The following is a 26,861-nucleotide window of genomic DNA, read 5'->3' on the forward strand; positions in this document are numbered from 1 at the left end:
ATGCATCCATATGATGGAAGACTATGAAGTTCTAAAAATGTATTAATAAAAGAGTTTTCAATGAAATGGTAAAATGCTTGTGCTGTAATAAGAAGGAAAAAGAGCAGAATCCAAAATCAAATTCATGGCCTCTGATCTCAGAGCTTGCTCTGCTACATACTAGATGTGCAATCTTGCAAAATACTTAACTTCTGTGCCTCAGTTTCCTCAACTATGCTCTGAAGGTAATAGTAAAAATCATCTCAAAAGGGCTTACAGTGTTCAGAATAGTACCTGGCAAATACTCAACAGATAATAACTATTATTATTACTTATTCACCATGCATTTGTAAAGAAAAAATGCAAATGCATGGTGAGGAATTACCTGAAGGGCAATAACCAAAACATTATTAACATTTGCTTCTGAATGATATATTTATGGGAAATTATTTTCTACTTCATTACACTTTTTAGTATGTGTTTTTTATAATAAAGTTTAAAAATTAAGTTTTTGCATACAAGTCTTGAAAAAAGGTTAACATTTATAACCAATTATGCTATAGCATTATTGAAATTTTAATTAAGTTTATTATACAAATGATGTGACAGAATTTACATTTACCATTTTTTACTTAATATTAAATACATTTCATTAAAGTTTAGCCACTTTGAATTTAACATTTAGACAGAAAGTCAAATGTTTATTATAATCTTAATATTTTGACCTACTGAAACTAAAAATATTTTATTTTTTAATATAAAAATCCCATACCAAAGTCCCAAAGGTGCCTTTCATGTTTAAGCTTTAATTAGCAACCACTTTGGTCTCTGACACATATTACGCAGATATTGAAGTGTTAATATTACCACAGCTTGATTACAAAAGGCAGTGATTAATTTAAAAGCAGACAAAAAAGATATGCCCTGATTACAAAGGAATGATTAAGGCGAATGTCAGACATTGTACATTTATAGCAGTCTTTCCCATCGTCAAATGATAAAACTTTGCAAAAGTTTATATTTAGAATCACAGGCACTTTGTACTTTATTATAAGACTGGGTTTGTGCCTTGGAGACAGATCATTCCAACTCCCAGGACGACCTAAAGACTGTTGGGGGCCACATTGCCAGAGCGGAACCAAGCAAAACAACTGAATGCGCGTAATGGGCCCAACGAGACACCGTAGGCTCAGGTCCCAGAGAACCCCGCGAGGTGAGGCCTTCTGCTAGGTGTGCAGCCCACTATATTGTTGCAAGTACGTATTTTGCTGAGAGATTGCTTTGAGGACTTTCTATTTGAGACTGGGCATTGCGGAGCAGGGAAATGAGAGGCAAAGCCCGAGCCCAGAAAGGGCTGCTGTCCAAACTGCTCCAAAGCTCAGGCCTCGGTGACTCCATTTTTTTTTTCTCCACCCCCAACGAGAACGAAAAAGAACCCCGCACAGGGGCCAAGGCCTTGTCTGAGGGGAGCTGCGCTCAGCCAGAGGAACAAGGCAGTTTGAGACAGGTCACAGGAGAAACGAAGGCGCACAGAAGGGAAAAAAAGTCTGTCCAACTTGAGGCCCTGGAGCCTTGGGCCTCACCTCACCCCGTAGGGGCCCCGTCCTTGTTGGGCTGGGGGCGGGGGAAAGACAGGCCGGGGACAGGCCTCTGGAGGCCGAACCAGAAATGACCCTGGAATCAGGCTTCTTTCTGCTTTCCAGGATCCTCAGACTCGGTTATAAAATATTTTAAGGACGAAGACGGGAGCGGCAGGAGCGCGGCCTGAGATGAGTCTGGAGTCTTTGTTCCAGCACATCATATTCTCCGAGCACCAGGCAGAGGAGAGTCGCCGCTTGATGCGGGAAGGTCAGGGACTCTGCTGTTTGAGTTGGGGGCTTGGAGCCGGAGGGAAGGCCGGGGGCAGTGGGCAGGGTAGTGAGGGGTCGGGGAAAGACAGCCGAAAGGTGTCTTATCACAGGCCCCAGAATAGGGACTCCAGAGAGATGGACGTGTTTAAGCATTTAATTTTTATTACAGTAAGGTCGGAAATAAACAGATGTCGTGAGAAAATTAAGAAAGCAGCAGAGCAGCTGAATAAAGAGAAAATCCAGTTGGAATCTAAGGTATTGACATGCAGAACTTGCTCATTATCACTTGAAAAGGTGTTTTTATTTGACTTTTTGAGAATTTGATACTATTTAACTAGTTGTCCTTCCCTGTGGTGATTATGATAAAGAATCCTCCGGCCAGTGCAGGAGACCCACGAGATGCAGGTTGGATCCCTTGGTGGGGAAGATCCCTTCCAGGAGGAAATGGCAACCTACTCCAGTATTCTTGCCTGGAGAATCCCATGGACAGAGGAGCCCGGTGGGCTACAGTCCATGGGGTCACAAAGAATCGGACATGTATGAACATGTACAAAGACACACAGACTCACACAGACTCACACACAAACACACACGCACCCACCCACCATCATGAAGCATGCTACTATGTTAGTGAGTGTTCCATGCTGTCTGGTAATATTTAAAGTTCTGAATCTGGTGACACCTTCCACCCTAACATGAATTTGTCCTATAGAAACCAGTGTAAGTCATGAAGAATTCATGGTCCGTGTTGTGGAATGGTTAACGTTTCAAAAGAGCATAATGCCATTGGAAAAAGAATGATTCAATTAAGTAGTTGGTGTGGGAAATAAGTTTAGAAGAATAAATAATTTAAGAAGTGTGTTGTGTTGATGAAACAATTGAATGTAACTTTCAAAGGAATCTCTACCTTTTTTATTATAATGACTTTCTTTTTTTCACATTTTATTTTAATTGGAAGATAATTGCTTTACAATATTGTATTGGCCTCTGCCATATATTAACATGATTCAGCCACAGGTACAAATATGTCCCCTCCCTCTGGAACCCTCCTTGCATCTTACCATTTATTTTTCAGTTTTCTGCCACATTTTGGAATGTCTTTCATCCAGAGGAATCATTTTTTTTCACTAGCATTCAGTCTTTTCTGCAGCATTTGTAAAGTTCTGTTATTTTACACAGAAACAAAGGAATCTGATGATATCTTCAAGGTGGATTTTGAAATGTGGATAGCATTTTGGAGAGGCAGAGTGAAGTATAATAGTAAGAGAAAAGTATTTGAAGCAGGGGGGGAATATGAACAAAAGGGAGGCACAGGCAAGGCATTTGTGGAGAGAAATCTCTCAAAGCAGGGGTTGATGCCTGGGAATAGGAAGAAACCATTGCAGGATTTTGATTAGGGAATGGTGTGATAAAAGTGGGTTTTGGAAGATCTCTCTGAGCTCTGGGAGGATGGGAACTAAGCACATCATCCAAATAGGTCACCCATAGCCTTGCTATGAGTGGAGGGCAGACACCCATACAAAAATATTTATCCAGCTCCTAAAGATAAATTATATGAGCAGTGTGCAATGGGAAATCTGTTTGACGAAGTCTGTTGGCTAAAATAAGTCAAATAGGCTTAACACTGTGAGAAATTTCCAGTTCTCTTTTTGGATAAAATAATCATAGATTCTTTCTTCACCTCTCAAGCTTCTTTAGTTCTTCCTTTCTTGTTCAAACACCACCCGAGAGCCCTCCCTTGTACATCTTGGAAAGATTGTTTTTATTGTAGCATTTGGGATATCACCTTATCATTAAACAGAGCATACTTGTATTTGTGTTTGTATCCCTCATTCTTTTGTGGGCAATGTATTTGGAATTTTTTTCTTAACCATCTTTTATTCCCACAGCCTGTATTCCATAACACACAGTATACATTAGTGTTTTGAATGAATGAGTACTAAAGGGAGATAATAGGGAGAGTTCAGTTCAGTCGCCCAGTTATGTCTCTTTGCGACCCCATGGACTGCAGCATGCCAGGTTTCCCTGTCCATCACCAACTCCCGGAGCTTGGTCAAACTCATGTCCATCGAGTCGGTGATGCCATCCACCATCTCATCCTCTGTCAGCCCCTTCTCCTCCTGCCTTCAGTCTTTCCCAGCATCAGGGTCTTTTCCAGTGAGTCAATTCTTCGCATCAAATGTCCAAAGTATTGGAGTTTCAGCTTCAGCATCAGTCCTTCTAATGAATATTCAGGATGTACTGTCTTTTAAAATAGAATTTGGAAATATGGTTCAGTGAGACCTTAGGTCCTATTTTGCCTGTGAGTAGTAGATAAACTAACTGCTAAAAATAATTCTAAAAGCTGATGGCATGGGCAAAGTTTTGAGAATGTCATGGTGTAGCTTAATTTCCTCTTTAAAAATAATTAAGATACTTTCAAAATTGTTAACTAGAAGCTAATACAAGTAATAGGCAAAACATATGGAATTAAGTAATGCATATCTAACACTTATTGCACACTTACTGTATTTTGGGCACTGTTCTAGATGCTTCCCTTGTATTAACTCTTTTAATCCTGCCGGGAATACTGTGATGAAGCAACATCATTAATTCCCCTTTTTGGGGGAGGAAAAAGAGAGGTTAAATGACTTGTTCATGGTATATAATTTAAAAACAAATGACAATAATGAAAGTAGTAATTGAGTAATGACAGTGTATTTTATTAAAACATTTTTTAAAGCTCATCTTAAACTTTTTTCTTCATGGAATTCATGTATAATAGGGTCTGAAGCTTTTGCATCTAGTCTAGGGCAGTATTTTTAAAAGGATAGCGATGTAAGTTTTTGTGCAAATATGTATTTCCTGGATTGGCAAAAATATTGACCTAGCAGATAACAACTGTTAAGAAAAAAAAGGTTTATTCTTGAATATTTTTAGAAAAATAGTAAGTTTACTCTTTGTAATATTTTCTCAGTTAAAAGCCTATTTTGCTGAAAATGGAAATGTAGTTTGTTGATATATACACATACATAAAAAGCTGATTCAAATAATTTTATTTGAGAGAAGAAAGAGCAAATCCCTAGCATTGCTTGGAAACATTTGCTGAAATTACTAATTAATATAGGCTCATGAATGCACATTGCTTTTTAATCAGCTCATATATGTGGGTAATAATACAATTGCTTTTACTAATACAATTAACATATGTGGTTCACAGTTCATACAGTACTAATTTATAACTGAAATAATTTGATTTATTATATAGTCAACATGGGGTGTGTGTGTGTGTATATAAAGATCTTTAAAGTGGAACCACAATTACAATGTAAATGACGAATGGGAAGAACTGAAGAAGTAATCATAAATTGATTTCTTGTTTCTTTTATTCTCAGAGTTAATTATATGTCTGCCAATAACAATGAAAATATATTTACTTGCATATTTGACTTGGCATTTATTGACCAATTTATCAAGTAGAAGCAGCATAAGGAGAAACTAGAACATAATTTGAATAGGCCAAGTGGTTGAGCTATTTGCACAGTGATACATTCAGAAAGTATTTTGGGCATTTATTTTGGAAGTTGCTTGTGGTCAAAAAATGAATTCAGGAAGTATAGTATTTATATTTTTCTGTTCTGTAAAACCCAAGTAGCATGTAATTAGAACTTGAATGATAGCATTTGCTTTTCAGGGCTCAATGAGTACTTTAAAATATATGGTTGCAAAAGTCTCAGATTATGTAGTATGAGTACTTTGTGAATTGGAGAACTATGATATGCCTGGTTAGGTTTGGTAATGTGAAAACAGAAAGACAAGAACATGCTCTGGATTTGTGTTAATGCTTACCAATACCTATAGCTTTTGATCATCAAGGAAAGGTTTTATAATATTGATGACAGGAAAAATCAAAATTAGGGACTCGAGGACATTTGTTGTTTTTTTTTAAGCATCTGAAAGAGTTTTTCTTTTAAAAATAGTAGTATATGGTTAAAATTGGGACATTTTAATCTTTAGAAACATATTACAAAAAACCTAACATAAATCCATCTTCCCTCAAGAGGAAGTAAATGGAGGAAAATCTGAGGCAGTTTTACTTTTTTCTTCTTCCAGTTTTAATCTATTACATAAACATCATAACACTAATGAAATAATATTTCATGAATTTTTAAAAGAAAATGGTATTGAAATAAACAAGTAACTTAAGGTGGCTTCATTTACTTCTTTACTTCAGAATGTATGCTTTCATTTTTTTTCAATTGATAAAAATTATGAACTCTCCTAGAACAGCAGGCAGAGTCTTAATCTGTTAGGACTGATGCTAAGGCTGAAACTCCAATACTTTGGCCACCTGATGCAAAGAACTGACTTATTGGAAAAAACCCTGATGCTGGGAAAGAGTGAAGGCAGGAGAAGAAGGGGATGACAGAGGATAAGATGATTGGATGGCATCACCGACTCAATGGACATGAGTTTGAGCAAGCTCTGGGAGTTGGTGATGGACAAGGAAGCCTGGCATGCTGCAGTCCATGGGATCGCAAAGAGTCTGACACAATTGAGTGACTGAACTGAACTCTATTACCTAATTAGGGAAAGAACAAATCACAAATTATTATCATTTATAATAATGAAGCTGTGTAATTAAGATTTTTCCCCTTTTTAAGAAGTTTAATCAAAAATTTGTATACTACTTATGTTTCATTTTATTGTTGATGAAAAGTTGCTTAAAACATAGATAAAAGAAAGGCATTTCTTTTCTCCAATTAACATTTGTTTAAATAACAATACATTTGAATTATTTAATCTTAATTTTGAAAAATAAAGTTCAAATTCTCCTTACCATAGTTTAATATATACCTGTAGCTGTGTTAATCGTGACCAAGACACTTTTGAGGGTTCAGTTCAGTTCAGTGACTCAGTCGTGTCCAACTCTTTACGACCCCATGAATCGCAGCATGCCAGGCTTCCCTGTCCATCACCAACTCCTGGAGTTTACCCACACTCATGTCCATCAAGTTGGTGATGCCATCCAGCCATCTCATCCTCTGTCGACCCCTTCTGCCTCCAATCCCTCCCAGCATCAGGGTCTTTTCCAATGAGTCAACTCTTCGCAAGCTTCAGCTTCAGCATCAGTCCTTCCAGTGAACACCCAGGACTGATCTCCTTTAGGATGGACTGGTTGGATCTCCTTGCAGTCCAAGGGACTCTCAAGAGTCTTCTCCAATACCACAGTTCAAAAAGATCAATTCTTCGGCGCTTTTGAGGGAAGTTATACTTAATTGCTTTTAATCTCTGACCTTTCCACATGAAATTACCAAGTTCTCTTGTCTTAAACATGTGTAGCTGATTTTTTAAAGTTGTCATAGAAGTTTAGGTGTATTTCCCCTTTTTTATTCACCTTGGTCAGTTGTATAAGTCCATGTCCTTCTTGGAGCGGGGTATGGCAACTCACTCCAGTATTCTTGCCTGGAGAATCCCATGGACAGAGGAGCCTGGCGGACTACAGTCCATGGGGGTCACTGAATCTGGAGTTTCTTGTATGAAAAATAATTTTTCTTTCACATCCAAGGTACCTCATAATTGATGGTTTGATGGATGTCCTCTTCACTCCCCAGTGCTGCTTCTAGGACATTATTTCTCTACTTGCTTGTGGTGGTTAATCCTGTATTCTAGACTCTGCCAACTTTCCTCCCTGCTCTTTTCTGTCATTTTACTCACTCACTGGGTAATCTCCCTTGTTCTTTAGAATTTGGCACCTGGCTCTCAGGCTTCCACTCTATCTCAGCTCTTGCCAGCATCTTGTATGATGTCATTGTCTATGTACTCTTCAGCTACCTTCCTGACCTGTTGGTTCTTTGGTCTCCACATGTTCAGTGACCTTATTCTTCATTCTATCTCAGCTTCCTATTTCCAGAATTATATTCTGGGTGAGTCGATTATTTACTACTATGCCAACACTCAGGAAATTCTAGGAGACATTTGATCCAATGTATATATACATGGATGTTGGCTTTAGTCTCAGTTGAGACCTCCACACTGCCTGGAAAACTGCTGCATTTCTCTTTCTCAGTCTCTGCAGTGACTGTTGTAAACCTTTTACTCTCATGTATTTTGTCCTTCTTCTGAACTACTTAACTGTCATGATAACTTTGCTTTGTGATAAAAAAAAAAAAACAACCTATAAAAGTTACATAAGCATGATACCATTTAAAAACACACAGCCCAAATAATGCATCTTGTAAGGGATTTATATGTATATAGTGAAATTATAGTGCTGTACATAGGAATGATAATAGCACATCAACTTAATGATTATCTCTGATGGGAGTAGAAGACAAATGTAATCAGGGAAGGATATACAGGGTATTTCAGCTGTATCTATAATGTTTTATTTCTTAAGCTGGGGAACATAACTGTGAGATTACTTTAAAAAATAAAGATATGTCTTAAAAGTTGCAGAGTGGTGGCTTTTAGTCCATTCAAAAGGTTGTGCAACCATCACTATCTGAGCCCAGAATATTTTCATCACCCCAAAAAGAAACTGTACCCATATTAGTCACTCCTTCATTTCCCTCAAACCTCATGAGCTCTCAGTCACCACTAGTCTACTTTCTGTGTCTGGACATTTCATGTAAGTGTAATCATACAATAATGGCCTTTTATGGCTGTCTTCTTTCACTTAGCATGTTTTCAGGATTCATCCATGTTATAGCATGTGTCTGTACTTGATTCTTTTTAATGGCTGAATAATATTCCATCATATGGATGCACTTTGTTTATCCATTCATCAGTTGATGGACATTGGGTTATTTCCACGTTTTAGCTATTGTGAGTAATGGTGCTGTGAACATTTGTGTACAAGTTTTTGTACGAACATTACATTTCAGTTCTCTTGGGTATTCCACCTAGGGGTAGAATTTCTTGGTCATATGGTTAATTATAGGTTTAACTTTTTGAGGAAATACCAAGTTTTCTGCAGTGGCAGTTTTACATTGCCACCAGGAATATATGAAGGTTCCAGTTTTTCTATATACTCACCATCACTTGCTTTCTTGGAATTTTTGGTTTGTTTGATAGCCATCTTAGGGGCTGGGAGGTGGTAGTTCATTGTGGTTTGTATTTCCAGTTTCCTAATGAGATTAATATTGGACATTTTTTCAGGTGCTTATTGGCCATTTTGCAAATATATTTTCTAGATGGCCTACTTAATTAATAGTCATATAATTGGTTGCAGTTCTTTTATGGGAGGGTCTTGTCTCTGAGAAGTAGTAATCTTTCTCTATATTAATATAACTGAAATGATTTTATTTCTAAATGAAGTAAAATATTATTACATATAACATTTGTTGGACTCCTTTTTCTCAGCTTTGTTTTCATGATCTTAAGAAAATCTGAGTAATATTTCATGGTAATAGCAGTATAGAGCAAACCATATAACAGTATGCCAGATAGCCTTTCTATTTGCAAATGCGTATAAATCACAAACATTGCACATTTCCTGGCTTGGATCCATGAAGTGGAGAATCTACTGCATTGTTTCTAATTGTTAAATCTACTAGTGTGCTTCTATTCCTTTTTTAAAAAGAGCTGCTGCTAAGTCACTTCAGTTGTGTCTGACTCTGTGCGACCCCAGAGACGGCAGCCCACCAGGCTCCCCTGTCCCTGGGATTCTGCAGGCAAGAACACTGGAGTGGGTTGCCATTTCCTTCTCCAATGCATGAAAGTGAAAAGGGAAAGGGAAGTCGCTCAGTCGTATCTGACTCTTCACGACCCCATGGACTGCAGCCCACCAGGCTCCTCCGCCCATGGGATTTTTCCAGGCAAGAGTACTGGAGTGGGGTGCCATCGCCTTCTCCCATTAAAAAGAGCTACTCTAAATAAATTGTTTACCCTGAAATGTTAGAAGCATTTTAAACAGGAAAGAAAAGAAATACTTCTTTTCCAGGAACTGAGACAATGATCTTCTAATTAAAGACAGTAAGTTTGTGGCTAAGTATGCAGAAAGTATGAGATTAACATTGAGTTTGCTAGCCTCCTAAGAATATACAGCACAAAAGAATACCTCTTAAAAAGTTTACCTTTTGATTTGTGATTTCCTGGAAAATCAATTAGCTATGCTCTTCACTTCTGTTATTCATTCACTCAACAAACATTCATTGAACAACTCTTAAATGAAAAGCAAAGGAGAAAAGGAAAAATATAAGCGTCTGAATGCAGAGTTTCAAAGAATAGCAAGAAGAGATAAGAAAGCCTTCTTCAGAGATCAATGCAGAGAAATAGAGGAAAACAACAGAATGGGAAAGACTAGAGATCTCTTCAAGAAAATTAGAGATACCAAGGGAACATTTCATGCAAAGATGGGCTTGATAAAGGACAGAAATGGTATGGACCTAACAGAAGCAGAAGATATTAAGAAGAGATGGCAAGAATATACAGAACTGTACAAAAAAGATCTTCACGACCCAGATAATCACGATGGTGTGATCACTGACCTAGAGCCAGATCCTGGAATGTGAAGTCAAGTGGGCCTTAGGAAGCATCACTACGAACAAAGCTAGTGGAAGTGATGGAATTCCAGTTGAGCTATTCCAAATCCTGAAAGATGATGCTGTGAAAGTGCTGCACTCAATATGCCAGCAAATTTGGAAAACTCAGCAGTGGCCACAGGACTGGAAAAGGTCAGATTTCATTCCAATCCCAAAGAAAGGCAATGCTAAAGAATGCTCAAACTACCGCACAATTGCACTCATCTCACACGCTAGTAAAGTAATGCTCAAAATTCTCCAAGCCAGGCTTCAGCAATATGTGAACCATGAACTTCCTGATGTTCAAGCTGGTTTTAGAAAAGGCAGAGGAACCAGAGATCAAATTGCCAACATCCGCTGGATCATGGAAAAAGCAAGAGAGTTCCAGAAAAGCATCTATTTCTGCTTTATTGACTATGCCAGAGCCTTTGACTGTGTGGATCACAATAAACTGTGGAAAATTCTGAAAGAGATGAGAATACCAGACCACCTGATCTGCCTCTTGAGAAATCTGTATGCAGGTCAGGAAGCAACAGTTAGAACTGGACATGGAACAACAGACTGGTTCCAAATAGGAAAAGGAGTACATTAAGGCTGTATATTGTCACCCTGCTTATTTAACTTATATGCAGAGTACATCATGAGAAATGCTGGACTGGAAGAAGCACAAGCTGGAATCAAGATTGCTGGGAGAAATATCAATAACCTCAGATATGCAGATGATACCAGCCTTATGGCACAGAGTGAAGAGGAACTAAAAAGCCTCTTGATGAAAGTAAAGAGGAGAGTGAAAAAGTTGGCTTAAAGCTCAACATTCAGAAAACGAAGATCATGGCATCTGGTCCCATCACTTCATGGGAAATAGATGGGGAAACAGTGGAAACAGTGTCAGACTTTATTTTGGGGGGCTCCAAAATCACTGCAGATGATGACTGCAGCCATGAAATTAAAAGACGCTTACTCCTTGGAAGGAAAGTTATGACCAACCTAGATAGCATATTCAAAAGCAGAGACATTACTTTGCCAACAAAGGTCCGTCTAGTCAAGGCTATGGTTTTTCCTGTGGTCATGTATGGATGTTAAAGTTGGACTGTGAAGAAAGCTGAGCGCCAAAGAATTGATGCTTTTGAACTGTGGTGTTGGAGAAGACTCTTGAGAGTCCCTTGGACTGCAAGGAGATCCAACCAGTCCATTCTGAAAGAGATCAGCCCTGGGATTTCTTTGGAGGGAATGATGCTGAAGCTGAAACTCCAGTACTTTGGTCATCTCATGCGAAGAGCTGACTCATTGGAAAAGACCCTGATGCTGGGAGGGATTGGGGGCAGGAGGAGAAGGGGACGACAGAGGATGAGATGGCTGGATGGCATCACTGACTCGATGGGCATGAGTCTGAGTGAACTCCGGAGTTTGTGATGGACAGGGAGGCCTGGCGTGCTGTGATTCATGGGGTCGCAAAGAGTCGGACATGACTGAGCGACTGAACTGAACTGAACTAAATGATACCAAGAGTAACTGGCAAATAAATTATGTAACAAAGTTCTACCTTAAATAGAGGGTTGACATTAAGCAACTTCAACTATAGAAACCTAACTGTAAATTCAAAATTCTTGATGTTCTCGCTTTTTAAAAATTCTGTAATTACTTTAAATTTTCTGTGTAGTTCTCTAAAGAAAGCCTTATAATGTTTGTCATGAATTCTTTTCTAAAATGGGGAACTAGAATAATTCACCAGATATTTTAATGTAGCACTGGCATTTTCTAGTAGCTTGCCACTAGGGATAATCTGATTTTCTAGAGTGTGTACCTTTGCAGTGGGTTTTTGAATCCTTGATTGAAAGAATATTTTTGAATGTACCAGCCATTCTTTGACCTCAGGGCCTTCGCACTTAGTGTCTTCTCTGCTTGAAATGCTTCTCTCAGCTATTGGTGTTTTATACACACTTCTTTTAGCTCTCTCCCAGTAAGGAGGCCAACCATTCTATGAGAATGTGAGACTTTGAGTTCTCACGTTGGAACAGTCACATGTAAATCTTGATGGTTGGTTACCTTACCTCTCAGCTTAGTTGGCACTTTAGAGCCGTGGGTCTCAAAGTGTGGTCTATGATCCATTGTTGTTCCGTCGCTCAGTTGTGTCCAGCTCTTTGTGACCGCATGGACTACAGTACTCCAGGCTTCCCTGTCTTCCACTGTCTCTTGGTGTTTGCTCAGACTAATGTCCATTGAGTCAGTGATGCCATCCAATCATCTCGTCCTCTGTTGCCCCCTTCTCCTCCTGCCCTCTATCTTTCTCAGCAGCAGGGTCTTTTCCAGTGAGTCAGGTCTTTGAATCAGGTGGCCAGAATACTGGAGCTTCAGCTTCAGCATCAGTCTTTCCAAAGACTATTCAGAGTTGATTTCCTTTAGGATTGATGGGTTTGATCTCTTTGCTGTCCAAGGAACTCTATGCCATACCACAGTTTGAAAGCATCAGTTCTGTGATCTATAGGAAGAATTTTGTGAGGTCAAACTATTTTCTTAATAATATAAAGCTATTATTTGTCATTTGCACTGTTCTGATATGTACATTGATAGTCAAAGGCAAATATTGGCACCTCAGAACAAATTAAGGCAGTGGCAACAACTTCTAGTAGTCATTGTACTATTCACTGCCACACGCTCGCAGTGAGAAAGCAAAACCCACCAGTTTCACTGTATGCCCTTGATTAAAGTGTAAAAAATACTGTTTTGAAACTAACCATTCTGTGTATGTATTTTTAATATTGTGTGGGATGAAATGGGAAGTTCACATAAAGTACTTTGATATTCTGAAGTACAATGATTGTCTCACAGGAGAGTATTTATATGATTGAGTTTCAATATGAACTAACTATTCTTTTTCTGGAGCATCCTTTTTACTTGAATAATTGACAGATAAGTGTAGTTATTTAAACTTGAGTATTTGGCATAATTTTCTCAAAAATGAATGAAATGACCCTGACATGTCAAGGCAAATATTATTATTTTGCCAATGATAATATTCAACCTTTCACACAAAAATTACAATGTTGAAAGACTCAGATTTGTCACTATATGTGCAGTGTGTGTGTCACTCTGTGTTCACTGTATGTGTCACTATTTGTCACTATATGTACGGTTTCCCAGTACATAAAGATTTTTCTGAGTTTGTAGGTGATGTTAATAAATGTTAGTTTTTAATATTGCATTATGGAGTGTATCAACTTTTGGAGAACCTGAATAATTCAGTGAAGGAATATTTTCGAAATGACCGGCACGCAGTTTTAATTATACACGGATAGAAGATCCACTCAAAGCACAAAATAGACCAGTGGTTTTTATTGTAACAGGATGAAAAATTTATTGAAATGGTTTCAGATCCCACATTGCAACTAACCTTTAAGGAACTACCACTCATTAAGTTCCTGAAGAATATGGCATAATTATTCAGTTAGGGTATTAAAATACTCCTCTCATTTCCAGCTCTACATCTGTGTGAGGCTAGATTTTCTTCATATACTTCAACCAAGAAACAGTGCAAGAGATTGGATACAGAAGCAGATATAAGAATTCAGTTGTCTTCTGTTAAGCCAGACTTAGAAGAGATTTGCAAAAATGTAAATGCAGTGCTTCTTACTTCATTTTGTTTTGGAAAATGTTATTTTTATAAAAATACATTTATTTTAATATACAACAAATTTATTGTCATTATTCCTAAGTGAATTAAATATTTTCAAAGTTTCTCAGTTTTAATCTTTGATACTGAAAATATTTATAGATACAACTCACAAAAAATAATTAAATAAAAATCCTCAATAATTTTTCAAGGCTATAAAATCTTAAAGACCAGAAGTCATAAGATCAAAAAGTTTGACCCTCCCCTAAGTCCATATATAAAATAACATATAAACCATATATAAACCTCATGCCATCTCTCTCTCTTTCCTGGTTTCTGCTTTATTTTTCTTTGTAGCTCTTAATTTCTTTTGACGTGTTTTTATATTGATCTGTTTACTGTTTATCTTTTCTTGTGCTGCATGTGTACTAAGGCGCTTCAGTCCTGTCCAACTCTGTGTGACCTTATGAACTGCAGCCTGCTAGGATCCTCTGTCCATGGGATTTTCCAGGCAAAAATATTGGAGTGTGTTGCCATGCCCTCATCCAGGGGATCATCCCGACCCAGGGATCAAACCTGAGTCTGTTATGTCTCCTGCTTTGGCAGGTGGGTTCTTTACAACTAGCACCACTTGTGAAGCCCTTGTGGATGTAAACTTCACACGGAATACATATTCCTCTGTTTTGTTTACTACTGTTATTCTTACTGTCTAGAACAGTGCCTGAATTACAGTAGGTGTTACATATTATTGAGTGAATAAATAAAACTTTTTTTCTCTTAGAATTCACTGTTTCTTTTTGCTCTTCTGTGAATTCTGCTTGTGACATCTGTTGACGTTTTCACGTGGTGGTACACTTTGTTATGAGCCTTAAAATTTTTTATTGTGAACTTACCTTTAGCAGAACTTTCCTTTCTTGGGAGTCCTACCTAGTCTTGATAAAAAAAGATGTTCCTAAGGAGCAGTTTCAGCCCTGCTGTCAGAACCATGCAGAGTTCATTTGTTCAGGATGAATTTTCATGTTAATTTTTGGGCTCAGGACTTCTGCATTGCCTGGCTAGGAGACATTCGAATCTCACATCCATGAACGATACAAGTGTGGGTTTGGGGGTTCTAGGGTATGATTCTTTTTCTGTTCATGGCTCAACAGAGGCAGCTCACTTCGCTGCTGAATCTCTAAACTGGTGGTGGACTTTTCTTACTCCACGTGCATGGCCAGCATAGGCACTTTTTTTTTTTTTTTTTTTTGCAAAGAACAAAAGCAGCATTTTAGTTGAAAAGTCTGATAGTGTTGAAGTCGTTATACTTACTCCTCTGCCTTATTTCCAGACTCAGAGGTAGTCTCTGTCAGCAATTTCCTGTTAGGTATTTTTAAAAATTGACATATGGTTAATTTATGATGTTGTGTTAGTTTCAAGTGTATAGCAAAGTGATTCTGTTGCATATATATAATACATATATGTATATAACACGTGTTATCCATATATGTATCAGTTCAGTTCAGTTGTTAGTTGTGTCTCTTTGCTTCCCCACGAACTGCAGCACACCAGGCCTCCCTGTCCATCACCAACTCCTGGAATTTGCTCAGACTCATGTCCATCAAGTTGGTAATGCCATCCAGGCATCTCATCCTCTGTCATCATCCCCTTCTCCTCCTGCCTTCAGTTTTTCCCAGCATCAGGGTCTTTTCCACTGAGTCAGTTCTTCACATCAGGTGGCCAAGGTAGCATCAGCCCTTCCAATAAATATTCAGGACGGATTTCCTTTAGGATTGACTGGTTGGATCTCCTTGCAGTTCAAGGGACTCTCAAGACTCTTCTCCAACACCACAGTTCAAAAACATCAATTCTTCCATGCTCAGCTTTGTTGATGGTCCAACTCTCACATCCGTACATGACTAGTGGAAAATTCATAGCTTTGACTAGATAAGCCCTTGGTGATAAAGTAATCTCTCTGCTTTTTAATATGCTATCTAGGTTGGTCTAGGGCTTCCCTCATAGCTCAGTCAGTAAAGAATCTGCCTGCAATGCAGGAGACACAGGTTCAATTCCTGGGTCAGAAAGATCCCATGGAGAAGGAAATGGCAACCCACTCCAGTATTCTTGCTTGGAGAATCCTATGGACAGAGGAGCCTGGCAGGCTGCAGTCTATGGGGTCACAAGGGGTGGACACAAATTAAAGACTAAAGAGAGAGAGGATGGTCATAGCTTTTCTTCCAAGGAGCAAGTGTCTTCTAATTTCATGGTTGCAGTCACCATCTGCAGTGATTTTGGAGCCCAAAAAGATAAAGTCTGTCACTGTTTCCATTGTTTCTCTGTTTGCCATGAAGTGATGGGACCAGATGCCATGATCTTACTTTTTTGAATGTTGAATTTTAAGCCAGGTTTTTCACTCTTCTCTTTCACTTTCATCAAAAGGCTCTTTAGTTCCTCTTTGCTTTCTGCCATAATGGTGGTGTCATCTGCATATCTGAGGTTATTGATATTTCTCCCACCGATCTTGATTCCAACTTGTGCTTCATTCAGCCTGGCATTTTGCATGATGTACTCTGCATATAAGTTAAATAAACAGAGTGACAGTATACAGCCTTGACATACTCCTTTCCCAATTTGGAACCAGTCCGTTGTTCCATGTCCAGGTCTAACTGTTGCTTCCTGACCTGCATATAGGTTTCTCAAGAGGCAGGTCAGGTGGTCTGGTATTCCCATGTCTTTCAGAATTTTCCACAGCTTTTGTTGTGATCCACATAGTCAAAGGCTTTGGCATAGGCAATAAAGCAGAAGTAGATGTTTTTCTGGAACTCCTTTGCTTTTTCTGTGATCCAACGGATGTTGGCAATTTGATCTCTGGTTCCTCTGTCTTTTCTAAATCCATCTTAAACATCTGGAAGTTCTCGGTTTACATACTATTGAAGCCTGGCTTGGAGACTTTTGAGCATTACTTTGCTAGTGTGTGAGATGAGTGCAATTGTGTGGTAGTTTGAACATTCTTTGGCTTTGTCCTTCTTTGGGATTGGAATGAAAACTGATCTTTTCCAGTCCTGTGGCCACTGTTGGGTTTTCAAAATTTGCTGGCATATTCAGTGCAGCACTTTAACAGCATCATCTTTTGGGACTTAAAATAGCTCAGCTGGAATTCCATCACTTCACTTGCTTTGTTTTTAGTGATGCTTCCTAAGGCCCACTTGACTTCGCAGTCCAGGATGTCTGGCTCCAGGTGAATGATCACACCATTGTGGTTATCTGGGTCATTAAGATCTTTTTTGTATAGTTCTTCTGTGTATTCTTGCCACCTCTTCTTAATATCAGAGAAGGCAATGGCAACCCACTCCAGTACTCTTGCCTGGAACATCCCATGGATGGAGGAGCCTGGTAGGCTGCAGTCCATGGGGTCGCGAAGAGTTGGACACGACTGAGTGACTTCACTTTCATGCATTGGAGAAGGAAATGGCAACCCACTCCAGTGTTCTTGCCTGGAGAATCCCAGGGATGGGGAAGCCTGGTGGGCTGCCGTCTATGGGGTTGCACGGAGTCAGACACAACTGAAGCGACTTAGCAGCAGCAATAGCTTCTTAATATCTTCTGCTTCTGTTAGGTCCATACTATTTCTGCCCTTTATTGAGCCCATCTTTGTGTGAAATGTTCCCCTGGTATCTCTAATTTTCTTGAAGACATCTCTAGTCTTTCCCATTCTATTGTTTTCCTCTATTTCTTTGCATTGATCACTGAGGAAGGCTTTCTTATCTCTCCTTGCTATTCTTTGGAACTCTGCATTCAGATGTGTATATCTTTCCTTTTCTCCTTTGCCTTTAGCTTCTCTCCTTTTCTCAGCTATAACATATATATGTGTGTGTGTATGTGTGTGTATATATATTCTATTTCAGATTCTTTTCCATTACTGGTTCTTATAAGACGATGATATTCCCTGTGCTAGACAGTAGGTCATTGTTATTTATCTATTTTATTTATAGTAGTATATATATATGGTAATCCCAAACTCCTGATTTCTCTCTCTGCTCTGTCCTACTCTCCCCTTTAGTAACCATAAGTTTTTTTCTGTGTCTGTGCATCTGTTGCATAAATAAGTTCATTTGCGTCACAGATTCCACAGATAAATGTTATCGTATGATATTTTTCTCATCTGACATACTTCACTTAATATGATAATCTCTAGGTCTATACATGTTTCTGTAGATGATATTATTTAATTCTTTTTTACGGCTGAGTATTATTCCTTTGTATTATATATGTATACCACATCTTCTTCATCCATTCATCTATCATTCTTGACATGCTTCCATGTCTTGGCTATTGCAGATAGTGCTGCTATGAACATTGAGGTGCATGAATCTTTTCAAATTATAGTTTTCTCCAGGGATATGCCCAGGAATGGGATTTCAGAATCATATGGTAATTCTATTTTTCGTTTTTTAAGGCATGTCCAAACTGTTTTCCATAGTGGCTGCACCAATCTTTGTTCTCACCATCAGTGTAGGAGAGTTCCTTTCTCTCCACACCCTCTCCAGTATTTATTATTTGTAGACTTTTTAATAAAGGCTACTTTGACTGGTGTGAAGTGATACCTCATTGTAGTTTTAATTTGCATTTCTCTAATAATTAGTGATACTGAGCATCTTTTCATATGCCTCTTGGGCATCTGTATGTCTTCTTTGGAGAAATGTTTATTTAGGTCTTCTGCCCAATTTTTGATTGAGTTCTCTTCTGATATTAAGCTGTATGAGCTCTTTATGTGTTTTAGAAATTAATCCCTTGTTGGTAGCATCATTTGCAAGTATTTTCACTCAGTCCATTGGTTGTCTTTTGTTTTGTTTATGGTTTCCTTTGCTGTGTAGAAGCTTATAACAACCCAAATGTTTGTTTTATTCCTGACTTTATCCAGTTTCATCTCCCTTTGGCTTTGACTTTGAGTCATATTTGAGCATTTTTAAAATCCTAGCCCCTGTTGCCTGTATCCAGTTTCAAAGATACCCTTTGGACTTGAATTCTAGCGTGATGACTTCTGGCATGATATTTCTGTCTTGTTTTTTGACTTCCCTATGTTAATGATATAGGTTTTAAATTATTTATATTTTATCCAGGATTTCTCTGTCTTTGAATAGAAAATGAGTCTTTGTTTGCTCTTATTTTTTTGTGGACATATCTTTGTTTGCACCTCTTGAGGACATCAAATAGTTGATTAGCAAAAAAATTTGTACTTTATAGTAAAATTATTATAGATATATACAGTATTTTATCTCTGTAATTCTCCAGGCAATTCTCTTTTTCTCTTCTGTTATAGGGTTTACATTGTTATTCTGTGAAAACTGTTCAGACTTACATTTTGCCAACAGTTAGCATATATAAATTGTTCTTTCCCCCATTCTTGTTTTCTTGAGTTCTTGAAGAATGAACTGTCTTCTTGGAACTAAAGCTGCCGTTTGACAAGTTGATGTGAATGTCTCCAACCTGTTTCTAGCATTATTGTGGAATACTTGACTGAGGTCTGATCTTCTCTTGCTTGTGTGCCAAATTTTCTTATTATGAGCAGGAAAATACATGTTTTAAAGAAGCTGTGACATTTTATAGATCTTCCGTTAAAAGCAGTACATGAAAATTCACTACCCTCAGCATTCCATTGTTTTATACCCTGACAGAACAGGAAGATGTAGTGATAGGTAAGGTAAGGTTCTGCTTCCTAAGTTGTCAAATTGCACAGAAGTCACCTTATTTCAAGTAGCTCCCCAGGGAGAGTCTTTCAGATTAAGAAGTATCATCACAGACTGTTCCTGGCCTACCACTATTTGTATTTTACTATTCTTTCCCTAGTCAGATTAATGCCTAGCTGAATCAGCAATTCTCTGGAAATGGGAGTTTTATTTGAGGAAAAGGAGAAGAAGAATTTTGAAGATGGAGGGTTATTTTGAGAAGGTTGTCTATGGACTTTGGAACCCCGGATAGGTTCAGAAAAGGTGAACGAAAACGGTCAAAGGTAAACTGGCTATGTATAGCTGTGCCTGTCATCTCAGTGCTGCTGGGAAGAATTTCTTATAGCCTTTGGTGCTTGTGTGTTCTTATGAATTGTTATAGCCTGAATTAATATTTCAAGATTAGTTGAAAGGCTGCCTACCTCAGCTTCTTTGGTTCAAGCTAGTTCCATGGTTATAAATATAGTCCAGTTTTTCTTGCTTAAAATTCTAATCAGTTCCTCCCAAGAGAAGACAGAAAAGTGGACGGAATGGGAGATATGTGACCACCACAATAGGAAAATAGATCAGGCTATTACTCTAAAATGTTCTTTTCCTCTTTATTATCAACTCCTGCTCCTCTCATTTTTTTTTCTTAATATATATATTTTATTGAAGTATAGTTGACTTCTAATGTTTCAAGTACACAGCAAGGTAATTCAGTTATACATATATACACATATTATTTTTGAGATTATTTTCCATTATTGGTTATTACAAGATACTAACTAGAGTTCCTGTGCCATACAGTAAACCTTTGTTGCTTATTAAGTGTCTTTTAAAATTAGAAATCTAGTATTCTGTTCTTATAAGTCAAACAAGTGAAATCAGAATGTCATAAATTTTTTGAAGCAACTTAGCAGCAGCAGCAGCAGCAGGCAAAAATTGTTAAGTTTTCTAAAATACATGTACATACTATTTATGTACATATATACAAAAGCTTTTCTACTACACTTGATAAAGGCTTGAGAAAGAACACAAAAAAGGAGATGGAGAAATTGGAAAACATAAACTAAATGAAATGGGAGCACTGAATATGAAATAGAAAAGGTGAAACAACCTAGATAAAGTAAAAGATCATCGTATAGTCCAGTTGCTTTTAATCATGGCTGCTCATTAGAAACATATCTGGAGCTTTGGAGAAAAAAAGCAATACCTGGGCATTTGTATTTTTCAAAAAACACCAAGATAATTCTGATATGCATCTGGATTTTTAAAAAGTGATTATAAGTTTTTCTATTGAATTATATAGATTTGGCGATATAGAATTCTATTATTTTTCTGTTGACCAATCATGATACAATGGCATTAAAGTGAGTAATAGTTACATAATCACAGTAGTAAAAGAGGTTTATCAGTTTTCACAATCAATAGCCAGACAAAAAATAAAATACAGTTGTAAGCCATAATGGGAACATTAACCTAACAGTATAAAATAATTACATGCAATTTTTGGGGTCAAGCAAAGTGATGTGGTAAGTGGCAATGCACACATGCACATGTTTTCATCCACTCAGCCAGTCTGTGTCTTTTGATTAGTGCATTTTAATCCATCTACATTTAAGGTAATTATCAATATGTATGATCCTTTTGCCATTTTCTTAATTGTTTTGGGTTTAATTTTTGTAGGTCTTTCCCTTCTCTAGTGTTTCCTGAGTAGAGACGTTTCTTCAGCATTTGCTGTAAAGCTGGTTTGCGTTGTGCTAAGAATCGTGTCCAACTCTCGTGTCCAACTCTTTGCTATCCTATGGACCGAAGCCCACCAGGCTCCTCTCTCTGTCCATGAGATTCTCCAGTCAGGAATACTGGAGTGGGTTGCCATGCCCTCCTTCAGGGGATTTTCCAACCCAGGGATTGAACTCACATCTCTTAGGTCTCCTGCATTGGTAGGTTGGGGTTTTTTTTTTTTTTTTGGCCGCTAGTGCAACCTAGGAAGGCCAAAGCTGGTTTTGTGGTGCTGAATTCTCTTGACTTTTGTTTGTCTGGAAAGCCTTTGATTTCTCCATCAAATATGAATTAGAGTCTTGCTAGGTAGAGTATATTTGGTTGTATGTTCTTCCCTTTCATCACTTTAAATATATCATGCTGTTCCCTTTTGGCTTGTAGAGTTTCTGTTGAAAACCAGCTAATAACCTGACTGGAGTTCCCTTGTATGTTATTTGGCACTTTCCCTTGTTGCTTTTAATATTTTATCTTTGTCTTTAGTTTTTGAAAAAGCAAGAGAGTTCCAGAAAAAAATATATTTCTGTTTTACTGACTATGCCAAAACCTTTGACTGTGTGGATCACAATAAACTGTGGAAAATTCTGAAAGAGATGGGCATACCAGACCACCTGACTTGCCTCTTGAGAAACCTGTATGCAGGTCAAGAAGCAACAGTTAGAACTGGACATGGAACAACAGACTGGTTCCAAATAGGAAAAGGAGTACGTCAAGGCTGTATATTGTCACCCTGCCTATTTAACTTATATGCAGAGTACATCATGAGAAACACTGGGCTGGATGAAGCACAAGCTGGAATCAAGATTGCCGGGAGAAATATCAATAACCTCAGATATGCAGATGACACCACCCTTATGGCAGAAAGTGAAGAACTAAAGAGTCTCTTGATGAAAGTGAAAGTGGAGAGTGAAAAAGTCGGCTTAAAGCTCAACATTCAGAAAACTAAGATCATGGCATCTGGTCCCATCACTTCATGGCAAATAGATGGGGAAACAGTGGAAACAGTGGCTGGCTTTATTTTTCTGGGCTCCAAAATCACTGCAGATGGCGATTGCAGTCATGAAATTAAAAGACGCTTACTCCTTGGAAGAAAAGTTATAACCAACCTAGATAGCATATTGAAAAGCAGAGATATTACTTTGCCAACAAAGGTCCGTCTAGTCAAGGCTATGGTTTTTCCAGTGGTCATGTATGGATGTGAGAGTTGGACTATAAAGAAAGCTGAGCACCAAAGAATTGATGCCTTTGAACTGTGGTGTTGGAGAAGACTCTTGAGAGTCCCTTGGACTGCAAGGAGATCCAACCAGTCCATCCTAAAGGACATCAGTCCTGGGTGTTCATTGGAAGGACTGATGTTGAAGCTGAAACTCCAATACTTTCACCACTGGATGTGAAGAGCTGACTCACTGGACAAGACCCCGATGCTGGGAAAGATTGAAGGCAGGAGGAGAAGGGGACCACAGAGGATGAGATGGTTGGATGGCATCACAGACTCAATGGACATGGGTTTGGGTGGACTCCAGGAGTTGGTGATGGACAGGGAGACCTGGTATGCTGCAGTTCATGGGGTTGCAAAGAGTTGGAAATGACTGAGTGACCGAACTGAACTGAACTTAGTTTTTACCAGTTTGCTTCTATGTGTCTTGGGGTGTTCCTCCTTGAGTTTATCCTGCCTGGGACTCTGCGCTTCATGAACTTGGCTGACTATTTCCTTTCCCATGTTTGGAAAGTTTTCAGCTATTATTGCTTCAAATATTTTCTGAGGTCCTTTCTCTCTCTCTCTCTCTCCTTCTGGGACCCCTATAAAGCAAATGTTGGTGCATTTAATGTTGTCCTAGAGGTCTTTTAGGCTGTCTTCAGTTTTTGTTTTTGTTTTTCATTCTTTTTTCTATATTCTCTTCTGGGGCAGTGATTTCCACCATTCTGTCCTCAGGTCACTTGTCTGTTCTTCTGCCTCAGTTACTCTGCTATTGATTGCTTCTAGCGTATTGTTCATCTCTGTTTGTTTGTTCTTTAGTTCTAGGTCTTTGGTAAACATTTCTTGCATCTTCTCTTTTCTGTTTCCAAGATCCTGGATCATCTTCACTATCACTATTCTGAATTCTTTTTCTGAAAGATTGCTATCTCCACTTCATTTAGTTGTTTTCTCGGGTTTTATATTGTCCCTTCATCTGGGACATAACTCTCTGTGTTTTCATCCTGATTAGCTTTCTGTAATGTGGTTTTTGTTTTAGCTGCTGTGGAATTGTGGTTCTTTGTGATTCTTCTGTCTCCCTCTAGTGGATGAGGCTAAGAGGCTTCTGTAAGCTTCTTGATGGGAGGGACAGGGTGGAAAAAACCAGGGCTTGATCTAGTGGGCAGCACAATGCTCAGTAAAGCTTTAATCTAATTATCTGCTAATGAGTGTGATTTTGCTCCCTCCCTGTTAGTTGTCTGGCCTGAGGTGACCCAGCCCTGGGGTCTGTGGGCTCTCTGGTAGGGTTAATGCTGACCTCCAATAGGGTTTATACCAAGGGGGACCTTCTAGGACTGCTGCTGCCAGTACCCCTATCCTGTGTTGAGCCGCTGCCAACCCACACTTTCACAGGAGACCCTCCAACGCTAGCAGGTAGTTTTGGTTCAGTCTCCTGTGGGGTCACTGCTCTCTCTTTCTCTGGTATTGGGGTATGCAGGATTTTGTTTGTGCCCTGCAAGACTGGAGTCTCTGTTTCCCGCAATATAGTGGAAGTCCTATAATCAAATCCCACTGGCCTTCAAGGTCAGATTCCTTGGTATTTCCCAGTCCCTTCGTCAGATCCCAGGCTGGGAAACCTGACGTGGGGCTCAGAACCTTCACAACAGTGGGAAAACTTTTTTGGTATTATTGTTCTCCAGTTTATGAAACACCCACCTGGCAGGTATGGAATTTGATTTTATCATGATTGTGCACGTCCTACTGTCTCATTGAGGTTTGTTCTTTGTCTTTAGATGTGGGACATCTTTTTTTAGTGTGCTCCAAACCAGGTGGTCTGGTATTCCCATCTTCTTAAGAATTTTTCACAGTTTGTTGTGATCCACACAAAGGCTTTAGCATAGTCAATGAAGCAGATGTTTTTCTGGAATTCTCTTTCTTTTTCTATGACCCAGTGAATGTTGGCAATTTGATCTCTGGTTCCTCTGCCTTTTCTAAGTCCAGTTTATACATCTGGAAATTATCAACTCAGGTACTATTGAAGCCTATCTTGAAGAATTTTGAGCATTACCTTGATAGCATGTGAAATGAGCACAGTTGTGTGCTGGTTTGAACATTCTTTGGCATTGCCTTTCTTTGGAACTGGAATGAAAACTGACCTTTTCCAGTCCTGTGGCCACTGCTGAGTTTTCCAAATTTGCTGGCATATTGAGTACAGCACTTAAACAGCATCATCTTTTCAGATTTGAAATAGGTCAGTTGGAATTCCATCACCTCCTCTAGCGTTGTTTATAACAATGCTTCCTAAGGCCCACTTGATTTTGGACTCCAAGATGTGTGGCTCTAGGTGAGTGATCACACCATCATGGTTTTCTGGTTCATTAAGATCTTTTTTGTACAATTCTTCTGTGTATTCTTCCCACCTCTTCTTAATCTCTTCTGCTTCTGTTAGGTCCTTATCATTTCTGTCCTTTATTGTGCCCATCTTTCCATGAAGTATTCCCTTGGTATCTCTTATTTTCTTGAAGAGCTTGCTAGTCTTTCTCATTCTATTTTTTTCCTCTTTTTTTTTTTTGCATTTTCCACTTAAGAAGGCTTTCTTATCTTTCGTTGCTGTTCTCTGAAACTCTGCATGCAATTGGTATATCGTTCCCTTTCTTCTTTGCCTTTTTCTTCATTTACTATACCTTGGATATATCAATAAATATATATCTAAGTAAACAATTTTTAATGGTAGCATAGTTTCCCATTAAATGGCTATGATATATTTTATGTAACTGATTTTCTATTTATAATGTGATTATTAATATCACTGTGATGATACTTTTATACATACATCCTTGTGCGCTTATTTTTTTGGGGTAAAGTCCTAGAAATCAAATTGGTAGATACAGTTGATCCTTGAACAACATAGGCTTGAACTGCATGGGTACACTTATATGAAGATTTCTTTTAAATAAATCCTGCAGTACTGCATGATCTGATGGATTGAATGTGAGGATTAGAACTGTGGTTATGGAGATCTAACTATGAATTATACATAGATTTTTTACCGTACCAAGGACCAGTCCCCCAACCCTTGTGTTGTCCACGGGAGGGTCAACTGTATTCTTAAGGCTTTTGATAATTTCCAAATTGTCCTCAGAAAAGTTCCAGATTGTATTTCCACAATTTCACTATTTATACAATAGAAATGATTGATTTTCTTTACAAATGTATCAACAGTGACGGCTTTTATGGTTTTAATTTGAACTTTTTAGGTTACGTATATTTTCATTCGTTAGGATTGTTCATAGTTACCTTGTGTATTGCCTAATAATATCCTTTTCTTGTCTTTTTCTCACTGAATTCTAGCTTTTTATATGCAATAGATATTAACTCTTTCTTTGTCATTTGTTGCAAATTTTATTATTTGTAACTTTTTTAAATCAAATTTTAGAATCTTTGTGTTACTAGAAATTTTAAGTCTTTTGTTTGTTTCTGAAATTCATTGTTTAAGCAGTGTCTTTTTCCAGTACTTTTACAAGCTTTTTTCTTACTCATAAATAAAAATGATTGCCTATTTTTCTCCTGGGTAAATGTCACATGTTTCTCATTGACTGGAAACACCATCTTTATGATGTAGTTTTATATATATATACATGTTATATATATACCAGCTTGTGTTTTTGTGTGAAACTGTATATTTGTGTCTGTTCTAATGTATTCTGTATAATTCTGTTAATCTATTTGTTTTGTCACCAGTATCACATTCACTTAAATTAGCTTTACAGTATCTTTGATGCTCTGAAAGAACAATTTATTTTTTAGAATTTTCCTGATTCTCTTTGTTTGTTTTCCAAAATGAATTCGAGATCATTTTATCAAGATCCAACAAATATATTGCAGTTTTAATTAAGATTATACTCAGTTTATATGGGGAGAACTGATATGTTTACAACTATGAATTTTCACATTCATGAATACAGTGTATTTTTCTATTTATTTATACTTTCTTTTATGTTCCTCAGTATAGGCTTTTTCATATAGGTCTCAGATACTTCTTGTTAAGTTTATGTGTGGTTTTATTTATTTTGTTTTTGCTGTTATAAATGGGATATTTTCCTTTTTTTTCCTACTTGTTGGTAAATAGAAAAAAATACTAGTTTTTGGTATTTATTTTGTAACTAGCCTTTTTACTGAACTCTTCATTATTTCTAACAGTGTCTTAGATTTACTAAGTATACAATAATCATATTTGCTCAAAGAAATGAAAAAGAGAGAGAACTGTGTGTCACGTTTTTG

The 26,861-nt window shown here is 38.0% G+C and overlaps 1 protein-coding gene across 8 annotated transcripts in view; it reads left to right on the top strand.

The window, feature by feature from the left end:
- Positions 1-1,026: 1,026 nt before the first annotated feature.
- The window catches only part of CCDC172 (coiled-coil domain containing 172), a 57,848-nt gene continuing 32,013 nt past the window's right edge, over positions 1,027-26,861 (top strand). The window contains exons 1-3 of one of the 8 annotated variants that reach the window (XM_086379593.1): positions 1,027-1,192; positions 1,683-1,827; positions 1,999-2,084. In XM_086379593.1, the coding sequence (XP_086235719.1) occupies positions 1,749-1,827; positions 1,999-2,084 (165 nt within the window). In that variant the 5' untranslated portion in view covers positions 1,027-1,192; positions 1,683-1,748. Of the gene's footprint in view, positions 1,525-1,682; positions 1,828-1,998; positions 2,085-26,861 lie in introns of all 8 variants that reach the window. The other 7 variants (XM_086379597.1, XM_086379596.1, XM_086379595.1 and 4 more) reach the window with 7 other exon arrangements.

Source organism: Bos grunniens, chromosome 26 (genome assembly GCF_055505025.1).
Source record: "Bos grunniens cultivar Pamir isolate PY7600 chromosome 26, Bosgru_T2T1.0, whole genome shotgun sequence".
Lineage (NCBI taxonomy): Eukaryota > Metazoa > Chordata > Mammalia > Artiodactyla > Bovidae > Bos > Bos grunniens.